This window comes from Perna viridis, chromosome 9 (assembly GCF_037379345.1).
Source record: "Perna viridis isolate PV_CMFRI_1.1 ecotype Kerala chromosome 9, ASM3737934v1, whole genome shotgun sequence".
Taxonomy (NCBI): domain Eukaryota; kingdom Metazoa; phylum Mollusca; class Bivalvia; order Mytilida; family Mytilidae; genus Perna; species Perna viridis.
The window spans coordinates 30,180,325-30,207,664 of NC_142453.1; the positions used below are offsets into that span (position 1 = coordinate 30,180,325).

Below are 27,340 nucleotides of genomic sequence, written 5' to 3' on the forward strand. Positions count from 1 at the left end.
CTACGGTATTACGTTACCACAGACCGTTACATTGATTATAAGTGGTTTATTTTTGTTTATTTATATCTCCGGTTTTAGTTCAGATTTGTTTTTGGCGGGAGAAGTTTGTTTACAAACAAAGCTGCACGTGTGCCGGTGTGGTAGGTAGAGAAAGGTCCGTGATTTGTGTATATAACAGGAATATACTAGACACTACATAATAACGATACAATTGGTTTTATTTGGAATGTTTTATTTAGCTTTTAGGTTTGTCATATGCATCCTTTAATACGGTATTCTTTTATTTTATTTATGGACAGATTAGGGGCCAACTATTCTTAAGTTTCCGTCCTGCACTTTTTTTCTAATTTTAATTTTTTCTTCAGTTAAAATTCATGTGTGTCGATAATATGTATCAAAATGTGATGGGAACTCGAAGAAACTGTTTGGCCGTGGTAACACTAACACAGAAATTTGTCTGAAATATAAAATTGAGCATTATAAACCATGAATTATGCCAGTCTTGTATCACAGAGTTAAAAAAATGTAGGAGTGCAGAAGTGCATCTATTTTTACAAAGTAACTTACTCCTTGGTTTACTATCAGGAGAGTTCTTCGTGATGTCATCACCTACCTGTGATGTGGTTTTGGTTGGCAAAAAACCCATTGAGTGGCATGGGGCATCATCATAACTTTTTTGTTTTATAAGATAATTGAAAAATTCATTTGGTTCCCTAAACTGCCAATAAAACTCTTTTTATCCATGGAATTTTTAATTCAATATTCAGTAATTAGACTATATGAGCATAAAATTTTAATTATAATTTTATATGAAAATAGAGGTTTACTTATAAATATTGTTTCAAATTTATTCTTCAAGTAAAACAGTTATAAATTCACACGTAAAATATGAAGTATTTTATGTAAATGGAACATTTTACAGAACCAAAATTGGATGTAAAATAAGAAAGCTATAATGTTTTGAAAATTGGTATTCTAATCATCAAATTGTTGTTAATTGTTTATTTAGTTGTTTATTTGCCAACCAATTTGACCTTAATGATATTCAAATTAGTGAATATGACATCACTAATGTAATTGGCGAACTCTCCTATAATGAAGCATGGGTACAGTAGTAATATGGGGTAGGCATTGCCTAAATCAGGGAGCATCCTGAGCTTTACCATACATGTACCGTCTGAGACTTGTAAAAATATAAAATATTTAAGCAGCAGGCAAAATCAATATTTCTATTTGAAAATCTGCCTTGGGGAGTTTTTTTTTTCAATAAATGAATAACTTGAACAATTTTTTTCCCCAAAATTCCAATCCCATACCCCCTTTTTCTTTGTCTCAAAATGGTCAATAACCTTATAGTACTTTGCAATACTTTATATTTTTTATTCTGAAAGGACATCTCTAGCAACATCCATTTCAGTTTTTGCCTGTCAGATCAATCTGTACAGATTCAGGAAATATTACAGTTCTCCACAGATGGTTGGAATATTTTACACATATCTTGTGACGTATACACAAAATTCAGATGACAGCTGCAAATTCCAAACAAGAAAATGATTGCCTTTCCTATCTTAGAAAAGCTATGCTTCGATTTTGATAATATGATAGTTATATTTTTTTCCAAGGCAGGTTAGGTTCTTGACAACAGCAACAGTGGAACAGCGGAGATACACGGACATACATCCACATGCTTCCCAAAGTTTTTAAAAACATCACATTCACTTCTTTAAATAAGTAAAAAAAATAGAAAAAGACTTTAAAATTATCAGAAAAGTTGAATTTTTTTACCGAAACGTAATCTTAACCTATATTTGTTTATTTGTTTGATTGAAGGAAATGATGAATTTTTTCTGTAAAGAAAGTCACTGTTTGTTACTTCCAGGACATGACATTTTTTTCGTTAGTATATTGGGGAACCTTAAGTGAAATTTAGAAAGTACACATAATAACCATAGAGCTCACACTGCTTTGCAGCGCTCACTAATAATCCCTTTTGGGATTAGAGTAGTAATAGTTATTCAAATATTTAACAGCAAATGAATTTTCTTATTTGTTTTGAAGATCTGTATCCCCATCATAAAGGTTTGACTATACATATTCAGATTGAATTCAAGCAATTTTATAGGGAAATGGTGAATGTTTTAGGTTTATTATACATGTAAATAAACAACATGTATGATTAATAAAACCTCTGAACATACTACCATATACGTACATTTGTAGATTAAATGCTAAAATTATAATTTTGAAACCATATTAACAAAAATGTGGTTTTGATTGATGATTGGGTATGTTTGTGGTTCAATTTACCACTGTGTGTATTGACCGATAATGCAAACAAAGTAAAGGCAACAACCTCAGTTTTAACTTTCTGAGTTCTGTGCATTTATTTTGTCATAAACCAGACAGTTGCCTACATCATCTGCATGAGTTATTAGTAATGTACATCAGGTCCAAATGTGACATAATTGATACACCTGTAGTGTCATCAAAACTTTGGCCAATTTTGGTTACTTTACTTATAATGGAATGTGTATGTTGGTCAATTCTGTCTAATTTTGCTATTTAAAAGACAAAAATGTTGATGATCTAAATTACATTTTTCTTCATCTGCCATCTTGGGATGTGCATGACTGCAGTTATGCACATCAGTTTTATACCAGTGTTGTACCTTTGAAACGGGGACTCATATTACCTTAAGTATTACATGTATATACCTGTAGTCCCGGCTTCCCCTGATGAAAATTGCTGAATTGTCCAAAACCAGTATAAAAAATAAGATGAACTATTTCCCAGTTGGCAGTTGAACGGTACACATGTATGATATGGTGATTCTGTTCAAAATTACACTGATTAACTTTTTATACATGTAATCACAAATTTAAGGTTTTATATGGTTATTTCAAATTGCAGTTCATATTAGGTTAGCAAGAAGTTGTTCATATATGTTTATGTTGGAAATTGTTTGAGGTACATGTACACCCTGAAATGAGTAGCCCCTATCCATACGTGTACCAAATTCCCTGTACCCAAATCAGTTTATTATTGATTTTTCTACTGTTATCAGGAATTTTAAACTGAAACTTTGTCTTAAAGTTCTGAATGATGTTTTTAATCAGTTGCAGTTAAAACTAGTCGAAAACATTTATGATATTTTCAAATTCAGTCAAGTTAATGTTCTCAAAAGTCCTGAAATGTATAATCAAAAGTTATCGTTCTAAACTAATAAATGATTGTTTCCCACTTTCCAGTCCGAATATTGCATTTTTTCAAAAAACATTCAGAGGTTAAATCGTCATTAAAAGACTTTTGATAATGTTTATATTTATATTGATTTTATAAAGAAATGTTGGAGTTTGAAGTCTATTCCCTACTGTAATATGAATACCTGTACCAGCAAAGAATGGATACGATTTTATCAAGAATGAAAAAAAAAGTATTGTGAATTGAATCTATTGTGATTTTACTTTATTGCCCTTGAATATTTAAACAAAATTATGGTGTTCTAATATGAAATTTATAATAAAATTGTACGAAAAACAAAAACATTGGACTTCAATTTTAGATATGGGAATTTTGGGTTACACATTTTGGTACTTTTGAAAACTGAAAATGGAATAAAAATCAAATTTTCAAAAAGTTTTTAAAATTGTTGAATCTAGTCTAGGCATTATATTTACATTTTGTAAATGTGTGCAAATTATCAGCTGGAAATATCATGAAATAATGATGAAATCGGCTAAAGAGTATTTGGGTACAGGGAAAAGTTGGTATGGGTACAGATTACACATTTCGGTATAGATCCTTGTTTGATAACATTTTACTATTTTTAGTTTAATATATTGATGCTTTTTATACATTGTATGTCCAAACTTAGATTTGTCTAATATCACCAGGAAGTCTGCATTACATAATAATTAACTCAATTAATTTACCTGATCTTTTCTCCTTTGATCACTCCCATTTGATCTCTCACCTTTATCTTAATTACCTATTGTGACACATTTTACCAGAGGGGTTTCAAAAAATATTGTATAATTATCTTTCGTATAACTGTAAAACTAACAATAAGCTGTCAAAAAATATTCTACTGATATATGTTTCATGTTTGTTTATTTTAAGGTACAAATTTACAGTGTACATGTACATGTAAATGTAATTTCAGTGATTGTACAGGAACAGTTCATGATTGCATTGTTTGGAATCTAAAGAAAGACACTATTCAATTTACAAGGTAAAAAAACGAATGTTTATGGAAGGAGTTGAAATTGAGTAAAAAATACTTTTTATCAATTTTACCATGTATGCATGAACAGTGCAATACAAGGCAGTTTAACTTTAATTTTCTGTGCACATATTTTCATACATATTTAAAAAGGATTTATAAATAAAAGTTTATAGGAAATTCTTAATTTGTTAAGTCTCATTTCCATATTTTTACTGGCCATATATATTCTTATGTATTAAGTAGAAGTAAGTTAGTGCATCATTTTTACATTCAGAACTTGTATGGGGATATTTGAAATTCAGAATATGCTTGTGAATGTGGAACTTCGCTCTAAATGAAAAAAAAAAAAAAGAAAAAGATTATTATAAATAATTGTAAGCAGTAATTTAGAATTTTAGATTTACATATAACTTAGTTCAAGGTGAAAAAAAAGGAAAAAGATCACTAAATAATTGTGTGAGCAGTAATATAGAATTTATGATTTATCTAAATTAATACTGTATGTTATTATCCAATCTCTGTCTTAAGTATGCAATTTATAGAGGACAAAGTTCTTCTAAAAGTAATCTCTTCAAATGTAACCTATGACATTTGTTATCACTTAGAGAAGGATTTAAGTCTTAAAAAAGTGACCTTATTTGCCAAATAAGCATGAGACTGGTAACCCAGATTGTTAGAAATCCTGGTACCATTTACAAGTTAAATACATAGTAAATAAATAAAAGCCAGTGTAAAACCATACAAAGCATAATTATATGCATTTTACTTCGATCTTCATCCTTTATCAGTTTACACCTGCCTCATATAGTAAAATATATCATTGCATATGCTATATGCTAATTCTCATGGTTTAGAATGGTGATAAACTATTTAGGATTTATTTAAATCATTTTACAGGCTATAATCATGATGAATAACTCTTCTTGATCATGAAAGTGAATACAGTGCAAGAACCAAAATTCTTTGCTGTAATGGGTTGGAATACAGCTATTATAACACAGATTAATGCATATTGTTTTTTATTAGCTGCATAACATTTTCATAAATACAATGTTTGCTTTTATTACTTTTATGACAACATTTTTGCGATTTTTGTTGTATGATTTTATAGCATGAATATAGAAAACTTTTGTAGCATGAAGATAACAGAGAACTTAGTGAAAGGTTTATCTAATGGAAAATCATTTAGTACCATTCAAACACTCAAGTAAGTATTTGTACCAGTCCTTTTAATGTACTTGGTTACAATCTTCATTTGGCATAATGGGGTATATGTACATGTATATCTGTTCACTTGACTCTGTGGTTTCACAAAAATGGGACCCAATCAATATAAATATCTGTTTAAGAATTGAATGTTTCATTTGTTTATGTCTCATCGGTGTGTAAAGGGTTGACCATATTACATTTTTAATCATGTCTAAAATTTATGGCTGGTCAACGATTTTACACGCTGATGAAACATTAAAAATGAAATATGTAATTATTATAATTTCTCTTACTCGATTTCTATTTTATTTTGGATATACATAGAAAATAGGCAATACACTGTGATAAATAAAAGTAGTCCACTTAATTGTGGGCGTGGCCTATAAAAATAGCTCTGTTTCATTGAATCATGAAACATCTCATGTAAAACAGATTACCCATGTCAAATTAGCTAAGCCCATGGTAATAATTTGCACAGTAAACATTATTATTGCTGCATGGAAAAAAAAAGTTAAAAAAACAATAAATAGAAGATTTTGCAATGTAATGCAGTGTTTTGAGATCTTGGAAGTAAACAATAAAATACAGATCAGTTGTCAGATTTCATTAAGTTCTACGTTGGATATTCTTGTAAGGAAAATGAAATGAGAACAAGACTACTATACTGGTATTGACAATATGATATTGTACATGTAGGAGTTAAATTATTGGCAATGAGTATATCATACTTTGAAGATGAGGACTTTCTGGATAAATTTCACTGTTTCATGAAATGTTCGAGCGAAGAAGAAAAAAAAAAGACTGGTTTAACACTATCTTACATATTTGTTGATGAAAATCTACATGAATATCTAGATAAGAATTAAGATGAGTCAGAAATAATACCGTAGCTAAAAACCATAAACAAATCTGTCATATTTGTTGCCCCTCCCCCATTTCGGATTTGTCAAACTGGTATTCACATTTATTCAGAGTGAATATTCAAAATATGATCTTGAGTGCCACAGAACACCAAAAATAAAACAAGTTTACTCACTGTTCTGTTCATGAGGAAAGTCTCCCAAGTGTTGTCCGCATGATTAATTATATTTCGGTTGTTCAGGATAAACAAATTATTTAATTGATTTATCCTGAAATGCTATTTTATTATATTATTTTATTATATTAATTTTCTCTTTGACATCAAAGATTTATGATGATTTATTGTTCCTTTTCTAAGATGTATAAAATATTTTGATCAGTGGATTGATATTCCAAATCATCAGTGACAACAAATAAAGTAATTAATGTTACACGAGAAAAAAAAAAATTGTGACGTTTTGACAGGAGAAAGTCTGAGAGTAGGATTACAGATTATACATGCATATAAACAAAAGTAACTTATTAATGTACATAGAATGTACTATTATTCTGATTGTATACTCTAGTTGCAAACTAATGCAAAATTTGTCTTTGTTTTTGATAGAAATGATTAAATTACAAAAAACTCAAAGCAGTTTCTAACTTTACAGTTCATTCAGTACACGTTTATTGACTGAATCCATTTTAGAAAACATGTTGTCATATTTTGTGTTTCAAATTACAATAATTCATAGGTCAATTGTTAAGTTATTTTGGGGTATTTAGTCTTTCAGATCAGGGCATTGTTGGTAGCCTCGATACATCTATCATCGAGAAGCTAACCAAACTGACAGTATTAGATATTTCTCAGAATGAGGTCACAGATATCCCATCATCCCTCAGTCTGAAACAGCTGGAAACATTGGACTGTAGCTACAATAACCTAACATCACTGGCTTTTCTAAATAATTTTAAGAAGTGCAAACAGTTGTATATAGATGGAAATGACAATATACAGGTAAATATTGGCCATACCTGTTAATCTGTAGAACAGTTCATGTGGGATACTTTAATGTAGGACAAAAAGTCACAGCACAAGAAGTCACAGTCTTTATTTAGACATAAAGTCACAAAAAAGGATGGAAGCTTCGGTCCATTTAATTTATTTGGGCTACCAAGCGATGCACATATTGTGATTAACCCTAATTAGCATGGAATATTTGCTTTGTTATTTGTTTTTCTATATAGTGTACTCTGTATCATGATGTAGAAAAAAAAAGAAAACGTACACAATTTTTAATTTATGGCACCATTTTCTTAATTTGAAAGTGAGGTGGTCCAAATAGTTTGCTACTGGTCCATATGAAGTTATATCGACCACTCATTCAGCATTTTACATCAAATCCTGTAAGCATCTTGGGTTGATTTTATTCTGCTTCAAATGAAAGCTTGAGAGGCTTTGGTGAAATTGAATATGGTACAAACATATCACTGATTTCAAGAGTTATATCCCTTACTGTAGGTCTACCTCCTTCATGAAGTTAAGCTTTGCCTATGAGGGACAGAGCTATTAGTACTTATTTTATATTTGACTTAGTTGATAACTACACTGCTATAATGTTATTTTGTTGATGTCTCGACAATCACATTCTAATTGCTGATGTCACTTCCTGAAAATATGTCATTTTCGACAAAGATTTTGAGCTATTCATGTTTTAACATAGAATCTACATATGAAGGACTTTGCAGACACTCAATTATTTTATTTTTTTCATATAAAACTTTTCTGACTGCAAACAAAATGATGAAGAAAGATTATATATGAAATACAGTTTCATGAGGAAAATCCCTTAAAAAAAAGTCAAAATTAAAAATTGCAGATTGCACATGTACATTGTTGTATGAGTTTTGTCTAATCAATAAATTTGTTCCTTTATTGTTGTGTGTCTTCAAAGGAAACATATGGAAAATTTTACAATCTTCCACATAATAGTTTAAAACAACAAATGGATTGTATAATAAGCATACTGGATTGTTAAATAAGTGCACTGGATTGTATAATAAGCATACTGGAATGTATAATAAGCGTACTGGATTGTATAGCTGATTATCAGTCAATTTTGACAACAGTGAACATTTTTTTTAATTAGTGGGCGAAGAGGTCCATGTTGTGACTTTTCATTCTATTGGGTTTCTTTCATTAATTTCACTTTGTTCTGTGACTTTTTCTTTTTTAACTTTTTGTTCTGTTGGTGATAGAACTATGATTTGTGACTCCTTTTCTGTTTTTTCTGTGACTTTCTGGCCATTGACAAGGAGATTCTCCCCCATTAACACTATTTCATGTGGGAGATTTTTATGAAAAAAGCAAATTTTTAATGTGAGCATTCAATGTCTTTTTTCCATATTTTGCACAGAAAATATCAATTCTAATTTTTACCAAAAACCTTCCACAATTAAGATACTGAATTCTTTTTGTTAATTTTGTGTGAGTTTCCATCCTTATGTGGGATGGTTACCAGGTAGAAGTGGCAAAAAAAAGACATTATACAGGTATATTATATTTTTGAAAATATACAAATGAATGGCTTGAATTTAACAGGAAGTATTCTTTTAATTAGTAAATTGTCAGATTTAATGTCAAAACCAATTAATTATTTTTATTTCATCAACTGAACTCTTGGTTACCTGTGACATGTTAATTAGTGTAACTCATAACAGACATTATAAGTGTATGCAAATTGACATTACACACTAACTTTATTATAGATATAAGTGAATCTGGGTAAAACTGATCAGTTCAGTGTAGATATTTACTGAAAATAGTTGTTAGAATATTATCACTTATAGAGGTTTGAATTAGGTATGTAATATTTACTAGTTATGTTTTGAAATGAAACAGCACATTATTATGATTATGTTGCCTTTAATTAGCATTTGTGTAGACATGTATATGTACAGAGTATTTTTTACTTTTTTGTTATTATTAAAACCATGATTTATCATTACAAGAATGTTTATATAGTTTTAACTTAAGATAATTCTAAGAATTTTTTCTGAAAATTCAGAAAATACTGTATGCATTATTTATTACAATTTTAAGAAAACTATTGCATCAGTTATATTAAAATTCTCTATTATCAGTACAGGGTTTACATTATTACAATTTAAGTCACATTTTTCATAATGGTACACAGGGACTTTATATACACTACCTGTGATATTTTAATCCTGACATACATTCTCCCTAGTTTTAACTAATTTTTTTCAATTTACATTTATTTTGCAGCTAGCAGATAAAATAAAGCTGTTCAGAATGCATCCCAATATTGATTATATTGATGATATAAAGAGGTCAAGCATTAGGAATTTCAGGGATAAATGGGAGGTTATGGTAGGTATTTATACATTTGTACATCAGATTTAGTACCAGAATCTCAGATTGCTCATGCCTATGTTGTGTTATCCATTTTGCCAAATGCTATACTGGTAATACCAGCTTTAATTGCCTTCTTCCTGTCTCCCTCTCTTTAGATAATTAGAATACTGATAATTGATGAATAAAAGAACAATAGAAATAAATTTACATAAATTATTCCTATTACCTGGATACATGTTATTTTTGTCATTTATTAGTAATTCAGGGATAGGCAAATTAGACTAGGCTAATTGGGAATCGATAGTTTTGGATGCTATCATACTTCAATGTCATTTCCTTGGTTAATATAAATGTACTATAGGTTACAGACCACCATTTCAACCAATGAGCACTTGGAACGTATGCAAAAATAGTCCTACGCAGAAATTACCCCTGTTCCTTATAGTGCTGTGAAAAAAGTTCTCATTTTATATTAATAAATTTAAGTGTTTCTGAAAGGAAAAACATATCTGTACATTTTATAGGTGCATTTTGCTTCTTGTGATGTGAAGCCTAATCTCCATAATGATTTCTAAATATACCCGTATCTTATGAAAACACTGGGATTTCCCTTGCTATATATAGACCCTTCACTTCCGGTGACCAGTACTGCACTGCAAGTCTGCTAACCCCACATGCCAATCTGAGGATTGTGAGCTGACATATGTAGAATCATGCTGATATATCGTCCTCTGCAGGTTAAAGTTAAGGTAAAGTCCAGAGAAGCCATTGAATATTGTGAAATTTGCATAAAAGCCTATGGGAAGTGAAATTAGTGGTTTCTAGCCTATACGGATGTACAATGTATGTGGATGCTATTGATGTAAATGATATATTTTCCTGTTGTTTTGATACTGAACTCTCCTTCAACTGAAAGATTAGTGACATTTCAAAGTATATTTAAATTGTTTCTCTGACATCAAAATGTTATTTGGAGACAAATCTATGGTCATTCGCAGCAAAATGATAGCTGTTAATTAATGTATTGTTCATTCAAATATGTATTGCATATCTAAGCTACTTGTGAACAGAATGGTTGAATATTTGGTTTATAACTTTAACATATTGAGTTGGTAGTTTTTCTTATTCTATGCTATGCCAGTCATTCAATGAGCATTTTACTGTACTATACTTTGTGTGTCCTATGACGATTTTGATGGATTTTGATATTTTTTTTTAATGATATATTCATATTATTTTGATAGCTTTCTTGTTTCTGAGGTACAGGATTTCCAGTTCCAAGAGAAGAGGACTTTAATATAAATAACCATGACTTTTCACATATGTTTATTAGTGTTGTCTGATTCTAACTTTATGTTTGATTATTATAATGAGAGAATGTACTACATGTATTTAATTATTAATGCTTGGCCTAACTTGAAATGATGTTAATTTGCCCTTTCATAACCCATAATGATAGGTAAAAAAATTTAGGATTCATAATTCTGAATTTAGATCTAAATAATAATTTTAAAAAAATGCTGAAAAACCAGAATAAAATATTTTAGGGTAGGGCCATTTTTGACAGGATAGGGCAAACAAACATTATTTTATTTAGGCCTAATGATAGAATTATAATTCATGCTTATATTAATATCTTTAGGTGAAGAGTAAATGGGAAGTACTATTTGCTGCTAAATATGCTGAAGGTTTTAATCCTGACCAATTTGACTCGATCTTGAGGGATTTCTACAGTACATTGACCTCTGACCTTTTGTTTAAAAATATCACAGATGAAGTTGAGCTTACATTTGTAAGTAAAGATGACATGCTATAGTTTTTTTTTTGTATTTTATTTTGCAATTGTTTTTTTTTTTACACTAGTCAAAATGTATTGACAGTATATTTAGATGTTATATACGGTCACTGACTGAATATAACTTACTGATGTGACATCAACAAACATAACATTATTTTGAAGTTGCCAAGATGTGGCCCACTTTGACAATAGACATCATTTTTCTTTAACATTTTTATTGTAGGATAAAGGCAATAGTAGTGCACTGACTTGACAAAAACTTTGATGTACGGATTTAGCTCAAACTGGTGACAATGCTCAGCACAGCCTCGCATTTTTCCATGGTTCTAAGCCTTATCCGTTTATCAGTTTTATGTCACTGTAATGCACTTTTATTTCTATCTGAACACTATGCCATCTTTGAGTAAAATTTAAAGTTGGAAGTTAGGGACAGCAATCCTTTATCACAAGGAATCATTTATTGTTATGTACAAAGTGTTTTGGGAGGGGAAGGTGCCCTGCACTTTTTGAAGGGTTTTATAAAAGCCTTGCCAATTTCTGTCAAATGTAAATGCATGCATGATGTACCATCAGATTTACCCCATACATACTGGAGTACTTTTTTTACCTGGGTAAACTTGCCCTTTTTCATAAGCTTCACGAAACACTCATATTGCTACCACTTTGTATTTTTTTTTGTAAATTATTATGACATCAAGTTATTGTCTGTAAGGTGGCTTATACCTGTACCATTATGCATGCTACCATGTAACTTGTCCACCACCAACTATTTTATAAACAAGAAATCAGTTGTAATCACAAATCCTCTGGAGAATCTTCATACCTAGTCCAGTGTATTGTGAATCTGTGTAATTTTAAGCCTTTTTGCATAATGTCTAAAAGCAAATCAAATTGTTTAAATGATATTTCAATAGAGAAAAATTACATGTGTGTGGAAATATTTGCCTGAAGGTATGTCAGATTTCTGTTATTTTGTGCAGTAAATTTGTCTAAGTTGTGGATGGAAAATATACTTTTCATTTTAGATTAAAATTCTAAATTATATTAAACCACGAAAGCCATGAAAAATGGTACCCAACAATAGTCAAAAAGGAAATTACCAGAATACACAATTAGCCTAAATCTCTCTAACCCATCTTTGATGTGATATAAAAGAAAACCTAATGATTTTTTTCTTCAGTTGATGGACCTAGCTGAAGAAATTGTGAATAAAGCGCAAGATGGAACACTCTTTAATGAGGGCTCCATGTCTAAAGGCACTCCAAGAAGTGCTCGCTTGAATCATAAATTCCTTAACAAAGAATCACCGGCTTCTGCCAAGAATACTCCAAAACAGAAAAGTAGGACAACACCCAACAACAGACCATCTCGAAAGAGAGGAAGAGAGACACCCTCTGATTCACCTTCAAGTAGACCTAGTAAAAGGGCTAGAAGCAAAACTCCATTGACCAAAGATGTGAGACGAAGAAGCTTTACAGCCTTGAAGAAAAAGGAACTAGCTTGTACTGGACGATGTGTAAGTTCAATGAAATGAGCCTGATTTTTCTTGAATCCTCTGACTAAATAGGCGGCTTGATATTGAAGATTCGAGGAAAATCTCAAATTGAGATTTTTAAAAAAATCTATCTTGACCCTGGACATACAATTATTTTATGGTAATCGGTAATTTTAGGTGTTTACTTTACATTTCTTAGGTTCTGCTTATGAAATTACTGGATTAAATTCCATCTATTAAAAATGAATATCAAGAAAAAAGGTAATCTCACCTCTGAAAGTGATACTGGATATTTAATTGTGAATTTGATATTTTTCTAATTATGAATTTCAGGTGTATGTGTGTATGCTTATACTTTAATAACCATACACGCATACCCATAAAGATGTTCGATTTGTAATGTTTCATATTCTGACTATAATCAAAGCCTATGATTTTTTCAATCATTAGTACTTATACCCAGCTCAACAAATGGGTGGCATATTGGAATCACAATGTCCATCCATCTGAATAATGTTGCAGTTATCTCAATGAATGGATTTATTTCAAATTTAGGATGTGGCTTATGTTGATTGGGCATATTTTGTAAGCAATTGTGGTTGCTGTCTGACATCAACTTGTATGAGTAGGGGTGTAACTAGCACAACAATGTCAGCACCTTAATGTTTTTTTTTTCTAGCCAGCTGTTGGAGATTTTGATCCAGTATACTTCATAAGATGCCACTCTGCAGATAATGATCCCAGTGATGAAAAAACCAAAGTATGGAGATGTGCCTTTGAACCAAGTATCAATGGTATGATATATCATCTTTATTTGGATGTCATTCTGTCATTCTTTAAGTCTCGTTCAAAGTTTTCAAACTTACAGAAATTAATCCCACTTCTTACCCCACTTGAGTAAATGTATCAATGAATCTTTCCAATTTCAATATTTTTATAGCCTTCTCCAAAGGGGTATTATAAGTGCGCCATCGCTCACATATTTCTTGTTGGTTTTGAATTCATTTGGAATACAATTTAAGGAGGTAGACATAAGGTAATCTCCAAAGGGGTATTATAAGTGCGCCATCGCTCACATATTTCTTGTTGGTTTTGAATTCATTTGGAATACAATTTAAGGAGGTAGACATAAGGTAAGGGAAACAACTCTTTAAAATCATTGGAACATTTGTATTCAGGCTCCTTATATCAATGTCATGTAAACATCAAAGTAACTTGGATTGATTTCATTCTGTTTAGATAAATGCTTGAAAGGCTTTGGTGAAATTGAATACGATACAAACATATTTCATAAACTGTTTCAAGTGTTATGCCCCTTACCCCTGGTGTACCTCTTTATCTTCCTATATATATTTATTTATTCCTAACACTGCTCCTATTGTTGGACCTCTTATGGTAACACAAGTTATTTTGTACAAAATAAATTGGTTCTGTGATTCCAGTAATGTCAAATGGTCTGTAGTCTGTTATTAAGATAATCCCTAACTAGATAACGTTTTAATTTAGGATTCAGTTTTGATTTTGACTGGAATTGATTAGAAATTGAATTATACAAGTATTTTTATTTTTTTTTATCAATATTGCTTGTATTATCAACTTAGGACAATATCTGATGCTCATTAATTGATAGACAGATCATGATTCTTATATGGCCTTAAAGTTGGTTTTATTACTTAACTTGGTATAAAATTAAAAACAATCTTGAATTGACTTAAATCTCGGTTAAATAAATTATTTTTGTGGTCATTACTTCAGATGATTGTAGCAGTAGACTATTGGCCACGTGTGGAGGACAGAATGTGTGTCTAATTGACTGTCAGACAGGCAAGGTCATGAAACGGTACAAAGACACCAGTAAAGAAGAAGTAATTATTTGTCTTTATTTTACTAATTTAAGGAGGTAGACCTAGGGTAAGGGACTCAACTCTTAAAAAATCATTGGAACGTTTGTATTCAGCATTTTACATCAATCTTATGTAAGCATCAAAGTAACTCGGATTGATTTCATTCTGTTTCAAAGGAAAGCTTGAAAGGCAATGGTGAAATTGAATATGATAAAAACATATCACTGATTTCAAGAGTTATTTCCCTTACCCGAGGTTTACCTCCTAATCTGTTTGATATGTTATACTATTTCTACTTTTTAGCAGAGTACCACTATTTCAAATCCAAATTTTACTGTTACGATTTTTTTTACTGTATATATACTTCTGATTTTGCCGATTTCCGTTCTGTTTATTGAGATTGTAAAATTTTCCCTGAATAATCATGAAATAGAAAAACAATGAGCTTTTCAAATTTTGTGAAAGATTTATTTATTGGGTACCACTTTTCATGGTTTTTAGGGGTTAGTAAAACCACAATATTTTGTTTTCAATCAAAAGTAATATTTTCATTCATTTGTATAATAGAGTTAACAAATTTTTAAATCTATCTTTTGACTTTTTTTTCCCTTATCCACAGAAATTGGTATTCACATATTATAGTACTTTTACTGTATATAGCTATACCCAGATATTTAAGGAACTTTTGATTTCATGTAATGAGATTTAATGTGTTGTCATATCTTAACTATAGGGAAGTGGGATAATCATGTCTTAACTATAGGGAAGTGGGATAAGCATGTCTTAACTATAGGGAAGTGGGATAAGCATGTCTTAACTATAGGGATGTGGGATAATCATGTCTTAACTATAGGGATGTGGGGTAATCATGTCTTAACTATAGGGATGTGGGATAATCATGTCTTAACTATAGGGATGTGGGATAAGCATGTCTTACCTATAGGGATGTGGGATAAGCATGTCTTAACTATAGGGATGTGGGATAAGCATCAAGTCAAAAGCTTTTGTTGAGTTGCACAAATCATGTCAATTTTGTTTTGTTTTGGTTAAACAATATTTTTATTGTTATTTTTTATTGGATGGTGGGGATTTCTTGTCATTTGAACATATTTCTACTTTTGTGTAGTAAATTACAGTTATAATTGTAGTTTCACCATTCTTGATTATTTATATTTAATGTACATATTGATTATCAGTACTATATCATGTATATGCTGTAAAGTAAATGTTCAATCTATTAAAAATTTGACTTACTAATTGTTCCATTCAGGCACTGTATGTAGGTTCTCACGATACTGTGTTCCATTCAGGCACTGTATGTAGGTTCTCACGATACTGCGTTCCAATTCAGGCACTGTATGTAGGTTCTCATGATACTGCGTTCCAATTCAGGCACTGTATGTAGGTTCTCACGATACTGCGTTCCAATTCACGCACTGTATGTAGGTTCTCACGATACTGCGTTCCACCCTTTGGTTGAGTAAATAGAATAGTGCTTTCAAAATCATGTAAGCTGGAACCTATTTGGCTGATCAGAAAAGTCGTACAAACAGGACTTAGAACAGGGTGTTGTTCATATAGTGACTGAGTTGAACAATAAGTCGGATTAATTTCAATTAGATTGTAAAATGTTCATTCTTTTTGTTTGTAGGATTTCTATGCAATGGCTTGGACCACTTTATCATATGAAACAGAAAATAGAGAAGAAAAAACTAATATTTTAGCAGTAGGGGGTAAGTTTTCATTTTTACCTGCATGACCAATTGAGATAGAGGGGCAAGTAGCTGCCCCCACTCTGTCTGTTTGTCAGTCCTTTTGTTTGTTAGTTTGACTGTCCATTGCTGTTAGTTTGACTGTCCATCACTGTCAGTTTGACTGTCCATCACTGTTAGGTGTACTGTCCATTACTGTTAGTTTGTCTGTCCATCACTGTTAGTTTGACTGTCCATCACTGTGTTTGACTGTCCACATTGATAGGTGTACTAATTTTGTGTGATCTGTATCAAGCAGTATTATTCAAACTTTTCACTGTAATTATGTACTTATGCTGATGTGCACCTCTTATCTTAGAGAAATTTTATTTTTTTTCAATATTTTTGGCATGTTGGACTTGGCCATTTTTTGTCACTGCTTATTGTGACACTGACAAATATAGGTATTTGTCTTGTTTTAGCTTTACAATACATGTAGGTAAGAAATAGTACATAAAGAATTATCTAGCGTTTCATCATACTATCATAGACTGGCCATTAATGCAGTTTGGCATAAGGCCATCATTGCTATGGTGATGTAAACAATGACATTAATGTCAGAGTTTTTGTGAAAACGTCATGAAGTAACTTTGTTGTCCCAAAGGTTCATCTGTCAAACAAATCCCTTTTATCTGTAACAAAGGTGCATTGAATAATACTTTATTAGAAATGGTAATCATGATAATGAACATTTCAGTCTGTACTATCATCTTCATTACAGGTAACAATGGATACATTAAACTAATCCATCCATCACAGTTTGTAATGTATGCCACTCTGGAAGGTCACCATGACTACATTAGTTGTCTTTTGTTCCATCCTGAGGAACCTACATATCTGTTTAGTAAGTTTTTATAATATATAATACTTACAATTTTTTGCAAGAGATGTTTTTTTCCTGCTGTATGCATAGAGCCATCCTGCATTTTTTGAAGATGGATTCAATATATCCACCTATGAAAGCCTTCCATATATCTACCCACTACACAAAATGAAATATAATTCTAGTTTATAAGGCATGGAATGTTTTCTCAAGGACCATGCAGAGATTTATGTCAGCCATGCATTGTGAACCAAACTTTGGCATTTTTGGATAGAAAAAATGGGCTTATATTAGCCATTTAATGCCACATTCTTTTTAACTCTCAGTGGTCTTCTCTATTCTGAACAACCATTATTTGGTCTGTCAATATTGTAGAAAAGTGATAGTTTTCTGTCAATATTTAAGAATATTAACGTTTTAGAGAGTTGTTTACCCTGGAATATGTATTTGTGTATTTTAGTACATTCTGATTGTTTCGTTAACCATGTCTGTGGTTGAATTCATATTGAATAATGTAAAGTAGACATCATAGTCATCTGTTTGGTCGTTTTCATGTTCATGTAATAATAATGGAATGTTTATTATACCCCATGCAACGAAGTTGCAAAAGATATAATGTTTTTGACCCATCAGTCCATTTTCAGTTTTCCAAAGTTAAGAATTTTAAGAAAGTTTCAGTTAAGAATACGTTTTGTTCCGCTCTGATGATTTTTATGGAAATTACGGGCCTTGAACTTAGCAAAATTCACAGAAATAACAGTTTTCCTGACTTTTTTTCTAAATGCTTGCAGATATTGACATGATTTTTAGTATTTCAATTCACCATGATGAGTTACAGGACACGGCTATGGTTGGTTCTGCTCCAATGAATTTTACCAAAATTACAGACCTTGAACTTAGCTAAATTCACAGAAATAACAGTTTTTCTGACTTTTTTTTCTAAAAGCTTGCAGATTATGACATGATTTTTGGTATATAAATTCATCATGATAAGTTATACGTCAGATGTATGTTTTGTTTCCCTTTAATGATATTTACTTTGGATTAAATAGAACTCAAAGAAATCACAGTCAGGAGTTTTAAACTACCATTCTGAGTAACAGAAGTAAGTTAGAAGATAAAGGTCCAAAGCCTAAAAAATACTCTTATTCCTTTTTTTATCAGGGTCCTTCTACATGTATTTCTCTTTTACGAAAAAATTTTCTTCAGTATCCAACATGGGGTATGTGAGCGCGCTCACTAAGGTTCTTTAATTACTTTTAAACACTACAGGTGGAGCGAAGGACAGAAAAATAATTTTGTGGGACATTGGCATTCCTGATTTCCAGAACTACACAACTAACTACCAGTAAGTGATAATATTTTATTATATAGATAGCAGTAGGTTATTGAATGTTCCCTGTGAAATAAATTCTGTAATCTCACTCTAGGAATTTCTCACACCAAACAATGCCAAAATGATGCAAATCCTCTGGAAATGGGGGTATTTTTTTTGCTTGCTTACAGAAACATGATCTGGTGGGTAGGGGGTTGGTCTAATGGGATTTCAGATTACATGAAGAAGTAGAGCCTTCACAATGATATGATAATAATATCAGTAGATTATCATAGTTTGCCTTTATTTTATTGGAGTGTATTGGATTGATGGTTGAAGTAACCTTCTGATGAAATACACTTTTTTTACAGAAAGTTGCTGGTGCTGAACACAGTCCATACAGATGCCTTAAACCTTGTCTTCAGTACAGCTAGTCAGATATTGATAGCTGGTTGTGAGAAGTCTTGCTATGGATGGAAGTTTAATGACCTTAACAAGGTCACAAAGTATGTAAACTTATCTCTAAAGCATTTACAAGTGTTATATTTTAATGCCTTGCTATTAAGGGGTGAAATTTTATAATCTTGTCTTTTTATGTACCAACTAAAATTGAGGAAAATCTCAGTAAGTGATATTGAACGAAACCAATTCTAGCTTGATTGTAAATGGAGATTAACAATACAGGCAAATCTATTCTAAGTGACCTTTATTTTTCAAGGGAGAGCAAAAAAATTGTCACATGACAGTTAGTCATCATATTCAGCCTAATTCTGCATTTTATAGGGACATCTCAGTCTTAGTCTTGTTAGTTTAGTCATGTGACCTTATGAAGTCACAAGAATAAATCCTTTTCTTATATCCAAATCCACAGGAAGTGGCTGATTTCTGTAAACATACTAATTTTCGCTTTTTTCACAGTAAACAGAAAACCGTGAAAAATAATACCCGCAAAATTTAATTTCTTACATTAAATAACCCCAAACCTGTTTTTAAAGTGCAAAAATTGATACCAACAAATATGATTGTTTGACAGAATCTGTGAAAATTAGCAACCTTGAAAATAAAACCTTTACAGTATACAGTAAAGGCAACAATCTTACCAATAATAACTTATATGTAAATACGAACATAATATAAAGGACACTTTTCTACACTGAAATAACTCAGGTAATAAAAGAAAATAAAAAAAATCTTATAACTATACTTCATATAGATATACATGGAAGAAGCAGATTATGTGCAATTGGTCTTCTATTTTGAATGCTTTTGACAGTAGAAATCAGATAGAGAACAAGATTGTATAATAAGCCTTATTTTGAAATATAGGTGGCCACTAAGACAGGTTTGACTATATCTTACTCTGGCTTACTGGGATACAGTTTTCTAAGTGTCCTTTATTTAGCTTCCAAAAGTTTGAATACACTGTTGAAATCATTACCTGGTTGTGGTCCATATTATTTAAGAAGTTAATTGCACTGACATCTGCTTTGACTAGGAAAGGGCATTAATGTGAATAATGTTGATTTAAACTAAAATAATAATTTAAAAGCGATGAAAATACAACTAATGTGACTTGGGGCTTTTCCTGTGAAGGAGGGATCTATTTGTACTCAATTGACAAATTTGTTGATAATATTTTGATCAATGTGAATATACTTGACATTTTTTAATATGACACCCACTCTGTGCCATGTAAAAAGTTCAAACAATCACTTTCAAGTCATGTACACTATTTCCTATGGAATAATTTAAGCCTTTAAATGTTTCAGAGCTCATAAATACAGGACATCTCTTGCTCAGTCCCAATGACTTGAAAGACAAGGGCAAAACTATGAATTTGAAGTATTTGAAATTAACAGGCACTTTCTTACTGCTTGATATTGAACATGTTGAAGTAAAGTTAAAATGGATATTGTTATATCTATAGAGATCCCAATGTAGAATTTCTGATTCCAAGCACTCTGTCTGATATAGAGTCTGGGGAATCAGATGAGGTAGAGGTTGTGGATGGATTAGCACTGTTACCTCACAAATTTACTGGACCTTTCCAACCATTCTCAAAAGGTTACAGAAGTCCTAATGATTATGTTGGTATGTATTATATTTATCTCTATAGCTGTAACACGTATGTGTATTTTGGGAAATACAAAAAGTTGTTATCATGTTCTTAACTATTTCATTTATTTTTCTTTGTATTATGAATATCTCTCATGTCTAAATTTGTCTTGTTTCTTTTCTGTGATTGGGTTTTTTTTTTCCTGGATGTGTAAGTATAAGTTCTCTTAAAAAAAATTCCTAAGTATTAATTTTACAAAATTGAAGGTACTTTAGTTATAATCTTTAACATAAAATTCAAAGGACACTGACTTTTTTAAGTATTGTGGAAGGCACACTAATAATCAGATATTATATATACTTTAAGCATCAAAATGTAGCGGATCTGGCCATTTGGTTGTCTGGAATCTGGAAAAGAGCCTGCCACAGAAGTGGGTCAAGGGCACACAGACAGTAGAGGTCAAGGTCTCTTCACTGTTGGAGTACACCAAAACTAATGTGGATTATATTAACCTTGGCTCCAATACAGGTATATATATATATTTATGTTATGGTTCAAATTGTGCAATGGAAAGGTTACATTTAAGACCAATGAGGGAAATTTGAATATCACAAATATCAACTCAAATTATAAAATTTCATCATTGTAACAAACAAGCATTGGGAAGTTTATGATGATGAAGAAATTAGATTAGTTAGTTTTGAGATATTCAAGTTTTGTGTGTTATGAAATCTCGTTCTATATAATTCTTTTGGAATATTTGACTGCTGTATTTTGGGTGTGTATAATACTCATTTATGTGTTGTACTCAGTTCGTTTTTGAGGGCAAACATTGGAAATCAGTTTTTCTGGACATAGGTTGCAGTTGAATTTTGTCAGACAAATGATCAATAATTTGCACTTTATCAATCAATTTAGCTATCTTATGAGGTATTTCCTACTGATATGTGAAAGAAAGAACTTTATATTCACATTCAAGCATCGCATAAAGGCCAGTAGCTGCATAAATTAGATAATAATTTTTTCAAAATTTGAAACCTGATAAAATTGCCTCTGGGTATTAGAAATGACTTATAAAAGAGAGTTCAAAGTTGGGAAAACAGTCAATATGGGTTTTGGTTATCACTCAAATTTTGTGAATTTTCATTTTAAAACTTATTTTTATGTAAGCAAATTGTCGAAAATAATCAAGAGAAGTTTCAAAATACTTATTTTTAGTTGCAAAAGCATTTCACTACGAGGATTTGATAAAATAAAGATGTTGCTTTTTGTTTTTCAGTTATTTCATTTTTTTAATTTATAATTGTGTTTCATGAAAAAAATTATATTGTACTATCTTTGTCCAAAAGACTTTATTATTATGATATTGAAACGTGACTTGAAGGAAATATTATTTAAAATTCAGTACTTGAAGATGTATCTGGTGATTAGATAACATTTCTTTGAGTAACATTCAACTTCTGGTTTGTTTGTTTATGTTATGCAATCTCATTTTTCGTACAAAATTCTGCCATTTCAATGCCAGTTCTTATGTATTGATGCATAATTTGCATTCCCATGCTCTGAAAATGATTTCTCTGTGAAAATGTGCACATTATACACAAACAAAATGTGGTACTTGTGATTCAGTATCCATCAATGTATAAATTCCAGCGATCTTCTGTCTGTGATGTCACCGGTATTTTTTGGGAGAACGACGTAAGAAACATCAGTGTTTCATTTGACCATTAAATTTCATGGACAATGTGTGACAATCACACAATAATTTACAATGGTGACATCACTTACTCATATCACATCTTCCATGGTATAATATCGCAGATACTTGTCGATCTAAAAAGTAGATAAAAAACAAAATAATAGAGAATACCCCTTATCGTTGTGCACCCGAATGTAATGTTGAAACATTAAGATGATAATCAAAATAGTGCCATGGAGAAAAACTATAAAAAAAAAATCTAAATTCTTAGTTCTGGATTTGATATTGAAATAAATATTTTATTAACCATATTTTCTAGAGGAAAAAAAGGTTATTATTAATTTCATGATGTATATCAGGCATCTGCCAAAACTTGTCTTTGCTGTTCTTTAAGCATCTTTGTCAGGTCCAGGGGCGGATACAGACACTTTGAAAAGAGGTGCTTGGACATTATATACCATTTTTTGTCAATTTTACTCATAAAAATGACAAATTTTCAAATAAAATAAGGGATGCCAACTCCCTGCATCCCTCTTTGATCCATCTCTGAGGTCTGTATTGGTTTCCATATTTCAGCTGTTATTGCTTTTGAGTTGTGGACAATTTTAAAAGTGGGAAAATCTGGCTTCCTGTCAGTTTGACAGCCTTTTGTTACAGATAGAACCATTTTTATGACAACATCTAAATACCTAATAATGTACTAACTGATATGGTATCATTGCCATGAAATAGTCTTTGCCTAATCTATTACCTGGACCCAAAAATACAAAGAAAAATAAGTTATTTCTTTGAACAGTCAATGATTATTTTACTTTCAGGTGTGTTATCAGCAGGGACAGACAAAGGGTCAGTTTACCTGTACCAGATGGAAGGGTTTGCCGATCGTCCAAAGCATTCTGTGGATGAGATTCTCCGGTATTCTTTGGTAAGACACTAAAGAAGTTATCGCTACATACTCAAGACTGTTAACTTAAACCATGTCAAATTCTACTCCTGAGTTATTCAGAACCTTGACACTTTCAGTTGGTCTTTAGATTTTAAATAAGTATTATAATAATGGTCAGCATGGTTATCATAGTCCCTTTAATTTTAAACTTGAAGTTATCGGACTTTTTTAAACGATGCAAAAGGCTATGACAGCTGTAACATGTGGAACTGTTCATATTTTTTTTCCAAAACACTCAAATTCGTTATGTTTATAATATAGGTATTAGAATGGCCAGAAGTAAATTTGGATCAACATAAAGACAGGATGGAGGAGTTACCAGATTTTGAGGTGAGATCATTATTGTCTTTGGATAGCCTAAAAATTTGTCTATGAGGGGTAAATATATTTGTACTGAATAATGACTTAGTTGATGATGCTGTTTTGTTATATCTGTGCAGTGTTTTGATTAGAAGCTGGCAACAGGAAATTTGTGTTCCTATTCTTCTAAATATTGTCGAAATTTCAACATTTCACCAGAAAAAATACTATTTTAATTTTTTTTCATGCTATTTTGGGACACTGTCCTGTTGTCAGAATAATTAATGAAAACACTTCAGTGATGTCTTAACAGAAGGGATTACTGTAAGCGTATTACTTTTCACAATGAAGTTAATTTTGCGATGGATTGACAAGCAAGATAAATAGTACTCAAGAAATTGTTTATTTTATAACACTATTAAGCACTAATCCTTTTTTCAAATCCCGAAAATTGATGCCTTGGAATGTGGTCACTTGACAGAATCCCGAAAATTAACTCATTTATAGTATGTGAGACTTTTTAGAAGATAACAGTTTTGAGCCAGAAATTTTTAATAATGGGGTTCCAGTAGGGGTCTAGAAAAGTGGAGAGGCAATTATCCTCTTATTTTTGCCACATTTATCACAAAAACAGCAATTTTTTTCCAACAAAAGGAGGGGAGGTCAATTTCCTGGAACACCACTTTTAGATCTGCCACTGATAGTCAGCCTCGAAAACTGACATGTTACTCCATTGTAAAAAGTGGTTGTCTACAATATAATGCACAATATTCCTTACACACTATTTTTATATGCCTTTTTTGGTAGAATATGAAACATGCTTAATGGTATACCACAGACCCTTGGGGCATGGATGGTATTTACAACCCCCTCTTTTTTTCGAGAAACAATATTTCAGTCTGATTTGCTAATTTGACTGAAAATGGTCTTTTTGTCAGTTGTGGGCCCATTCAATGCAAGTTATATCAAAGGAATGCCACCATTTCAGTAGCACTCCAGATAAGAACCATGCAAAATGTGATTCAAGGCTGGAAAGCCTACATATTTTTATTTTTGATATTTGTTAGGAATGTTATAGTAAAAAGATAATATGTATTTACAGTCTGAACTTAATTACTTTAATTATGATTGTGTATTTGCATTTGTAACGTATATTATCTTCTGTTCAGTTGTTATCATCTGGTTTTTTCATATAACCCTTGTTCTTAGAAGATAAAAATTGTATAGAATGTACTGTAAAATTCAAAATTAAGGGAGGTAACTCTGTGAATAACACAAAAATACAATAGAAACTATTGGATTTTCAATGTGAATTATCTCTTAGGAGCCAACAGATTGGAATGAATAATTATACATTCCATTATATAAACCTATAAAGCAGTTTAATAACAAAAATAAAAATGTGTAGCATTTGTGGAGGTGTATCACATGAACAGAATTTGCAGGATTCTTATGAAGACTGCTTTGTAATAAAAAAGTGACTCAGGTAGTAGTATAGAAAATCACTATACTGCTGTCCACATGTCCAATCATAATTAAAAATATTTGTTAGAAAAGTGTTTGTCATCGCGATAGGAAAATTCTTCTGGTTTTTATTGTTTTTTTTTCCGTTTGTTTTTTTGTTATGATTGCGTTGTTGTCAATGAAAAAGTTAGTGATTTAATTAACATTTTGTTTCCAAGTATTTTTCATGCTGTTCTCCCACCAAGAAAATAGTGAAAATTAGTACACTGTGAAAATGAATGTGTTTATTGTATTTGAACAAAAGGTGTCATCATGTCATAAAGAAAGAAAATGTATATTTTAGTTATTACAAGTACTTTGAAAACATTTTAATTTGTTGATACCAATTTTTGAGGATTTTGGAAGAAACAAAAGTTCATTGATTTTTTAATTCGTGGTTTTTAGGTCTTCAGTTTACACCTATTCATTGCGAACCAAATTTCATGGTTTGGCCTATCCTTGAAAAACCATGAAATTTGGTACCCGATGGACAACAGTACTTTCACACTACCAAATAGACTAAGTAACAGTCAAACCTACTCCTGCCAAACCCAAGTAAAAAATATATGTAGAAAATTTTGAAGTATACCTTTTTATTTGTTTTTTTCAGAATGTAGTAGTGAATTGTTGTTGTACTAGTAAAGACCAGTTACTAGTGGCCTGTGGAACGGACAATAACCTTGTGTGTATATGGAAAAGGAACTGAATTCTATTCTGCTGATAGTAAATGGTGTGGAAAAGGAACCGAATTCTATTTTGCGGATAGTAAATTGTGTTGAAAAAGAACCAAATTCTATTTTGTTGATAATAGATTGGGTGGAAAAGAAACTAAATACTATTCTGTTGAAAAGAACCTGACTCTATTCCCATAAATAGATTGTTTATGGAAAATGAATAGTGTACATTCAAGTTGAGGAAATTTTAAGACATACAAGTAGATAATTGCTGAAATATTGCCAAGCAGTATTTCCAGCTTGATCTATAGCTTATGAAACTGTCTCTGTGATTGTTCCTGTGTTGACTTTTATGATTTAATTTTATGTATAACAAGCTTTTATATTGATTGGTTCTATTTGAGCCAATCAAATTATTTTGTATAACCTGACTTGGTTCTGTGAAATTATTAATTCTGATTGGTCCACACTGTATGATTATTAATATTTGGATTGGAATCCTATAGAAATAAAATTATAAGGAATCATTTTTATATTTTGCACAGATTATATGAAATAATCTGGTTTGGGTCTGATTATAAGTATATTTAAAAGTTAAGAAACACACCTTAAATATTTTGTTTGCTCAAGGAATAACATACAATCCTTGTCTTTTATATGACTCTCATGTATTTAAAGAAAATCTCTGTGAAGTGAAGTAAAAGTTAAAAATTAAGCATTCTAATATTAACCTAAGAAATAGGAAAAACATTGAACGTTTTATGAGCACAATCACATATTCATCTATTGAATGTCATATTTTTGTCCTTTCAAGTAAACAAATTTCTCCATGTACAAAAATTATAACAAACGGTTTCTGAATTAATATCGTAGCAAGTCATGTTAATAAGAAATGACCAGGTTTAATATATTTTATCATACTAAGACGAAAGCTACTTGTATTCAGTTTTAATATATTTTATCATAAGATGGAAGCTACTGGGGTTCAGTTTTAACAACATCATGTATATGTACATTTTATGTCACTTTGTTAAAAGTATTTGTTAATGATATAAAATATACCATATAGGTATAACATTTGTGTTTTTTGTTTTTTTTATTTCCTACCACTTTCAATAGAATTCTGCTATTTTTAAACTTCTATTTTGACAGATGCATTATGGTGTGTTTCTCCACTCATCCGTCCATGCTTAGTACAACAACTCATTAGTCCTTAGGATGTTAAGTAGCAGTCATTATAAATATCAGACAGGAGTTAAAACATGCCTGGTAAAACCCATAAATTTCACTATCAAGAAACAGATGCTAATCACAAACCTAGTCTTACATTATCATTTGGTTCTTGCGATTTTGAGATGAAAATTATATAGATCATATGACATTTGGACATTGCAAGAGTTATGGTCCTTCATTCAGTTAATTTAAGTGCAAGATGGATGCAAGAGTTATGGTCCTTCATTCAGTTAATTTAAGTGCAAGATGG

General features: G+C 31.1%; 1 protein-coding gene across 4 annotated transcripts; it reads left to right on the forward strand.

The window, feature by feature from the left end:
• The first annotated feature begins 92 nt into the window (after positions 1-92).
• LOC148607744 (leucine-rich repeat and WD repeat-containing protein 1-like) lies at positions 93-26,932 on the forward strand. 4 transcript variants are annotated; one of them, XM_088544327.1, is made up of 18 exons: positions 93-154; positions 4,163-4,231; positions 5,348-5,432; positions 7,061-7,292; positions 9,564-9,668; positions 11,296-11,445; positions 12,632-12,967; positions 13,626-13,740; positions 14,702-14,811; positions 16,442-16,523; positions 17,263-17,385; positions 18,637-18,712; positions 19,051-19,185; positions 20,607-20,770; positions 21,102-21,263; positions 23,253-23,359; positions 23,642-23,710; positions 25,794-26,036. In XM_088544327.1, exons 3-18 carry the CDS (start codon positions 5,362-5,364, stop codon positions 25,887-25,889), a joined length of 2,133 nt encoding a protein of 710 aa, XP_088400453.1. In that variant the 5' UTR covers positions 93-154; positions 4,163-4,231; positions 5,348-5,361; the 3' UTR covers positions 25,890-26,036. The 4 variants fall into 4 exon arrangements, with proteins under 4 accessions (XP_088400453.1, XP_088400450.1, XP_088400451.1 ...); XM_088544324.1 differs by having other exon boundaries at positions 99-154; positions 5,361-5,432; positions 25,794-26,932; XM_088544325.1 differs by having other exon boundaries at positions 105-154; positions 4,120-4,231; positions 5,361-5,432.
• Positions 26,933-27,340: the final 408 nt, after the last annotated feature.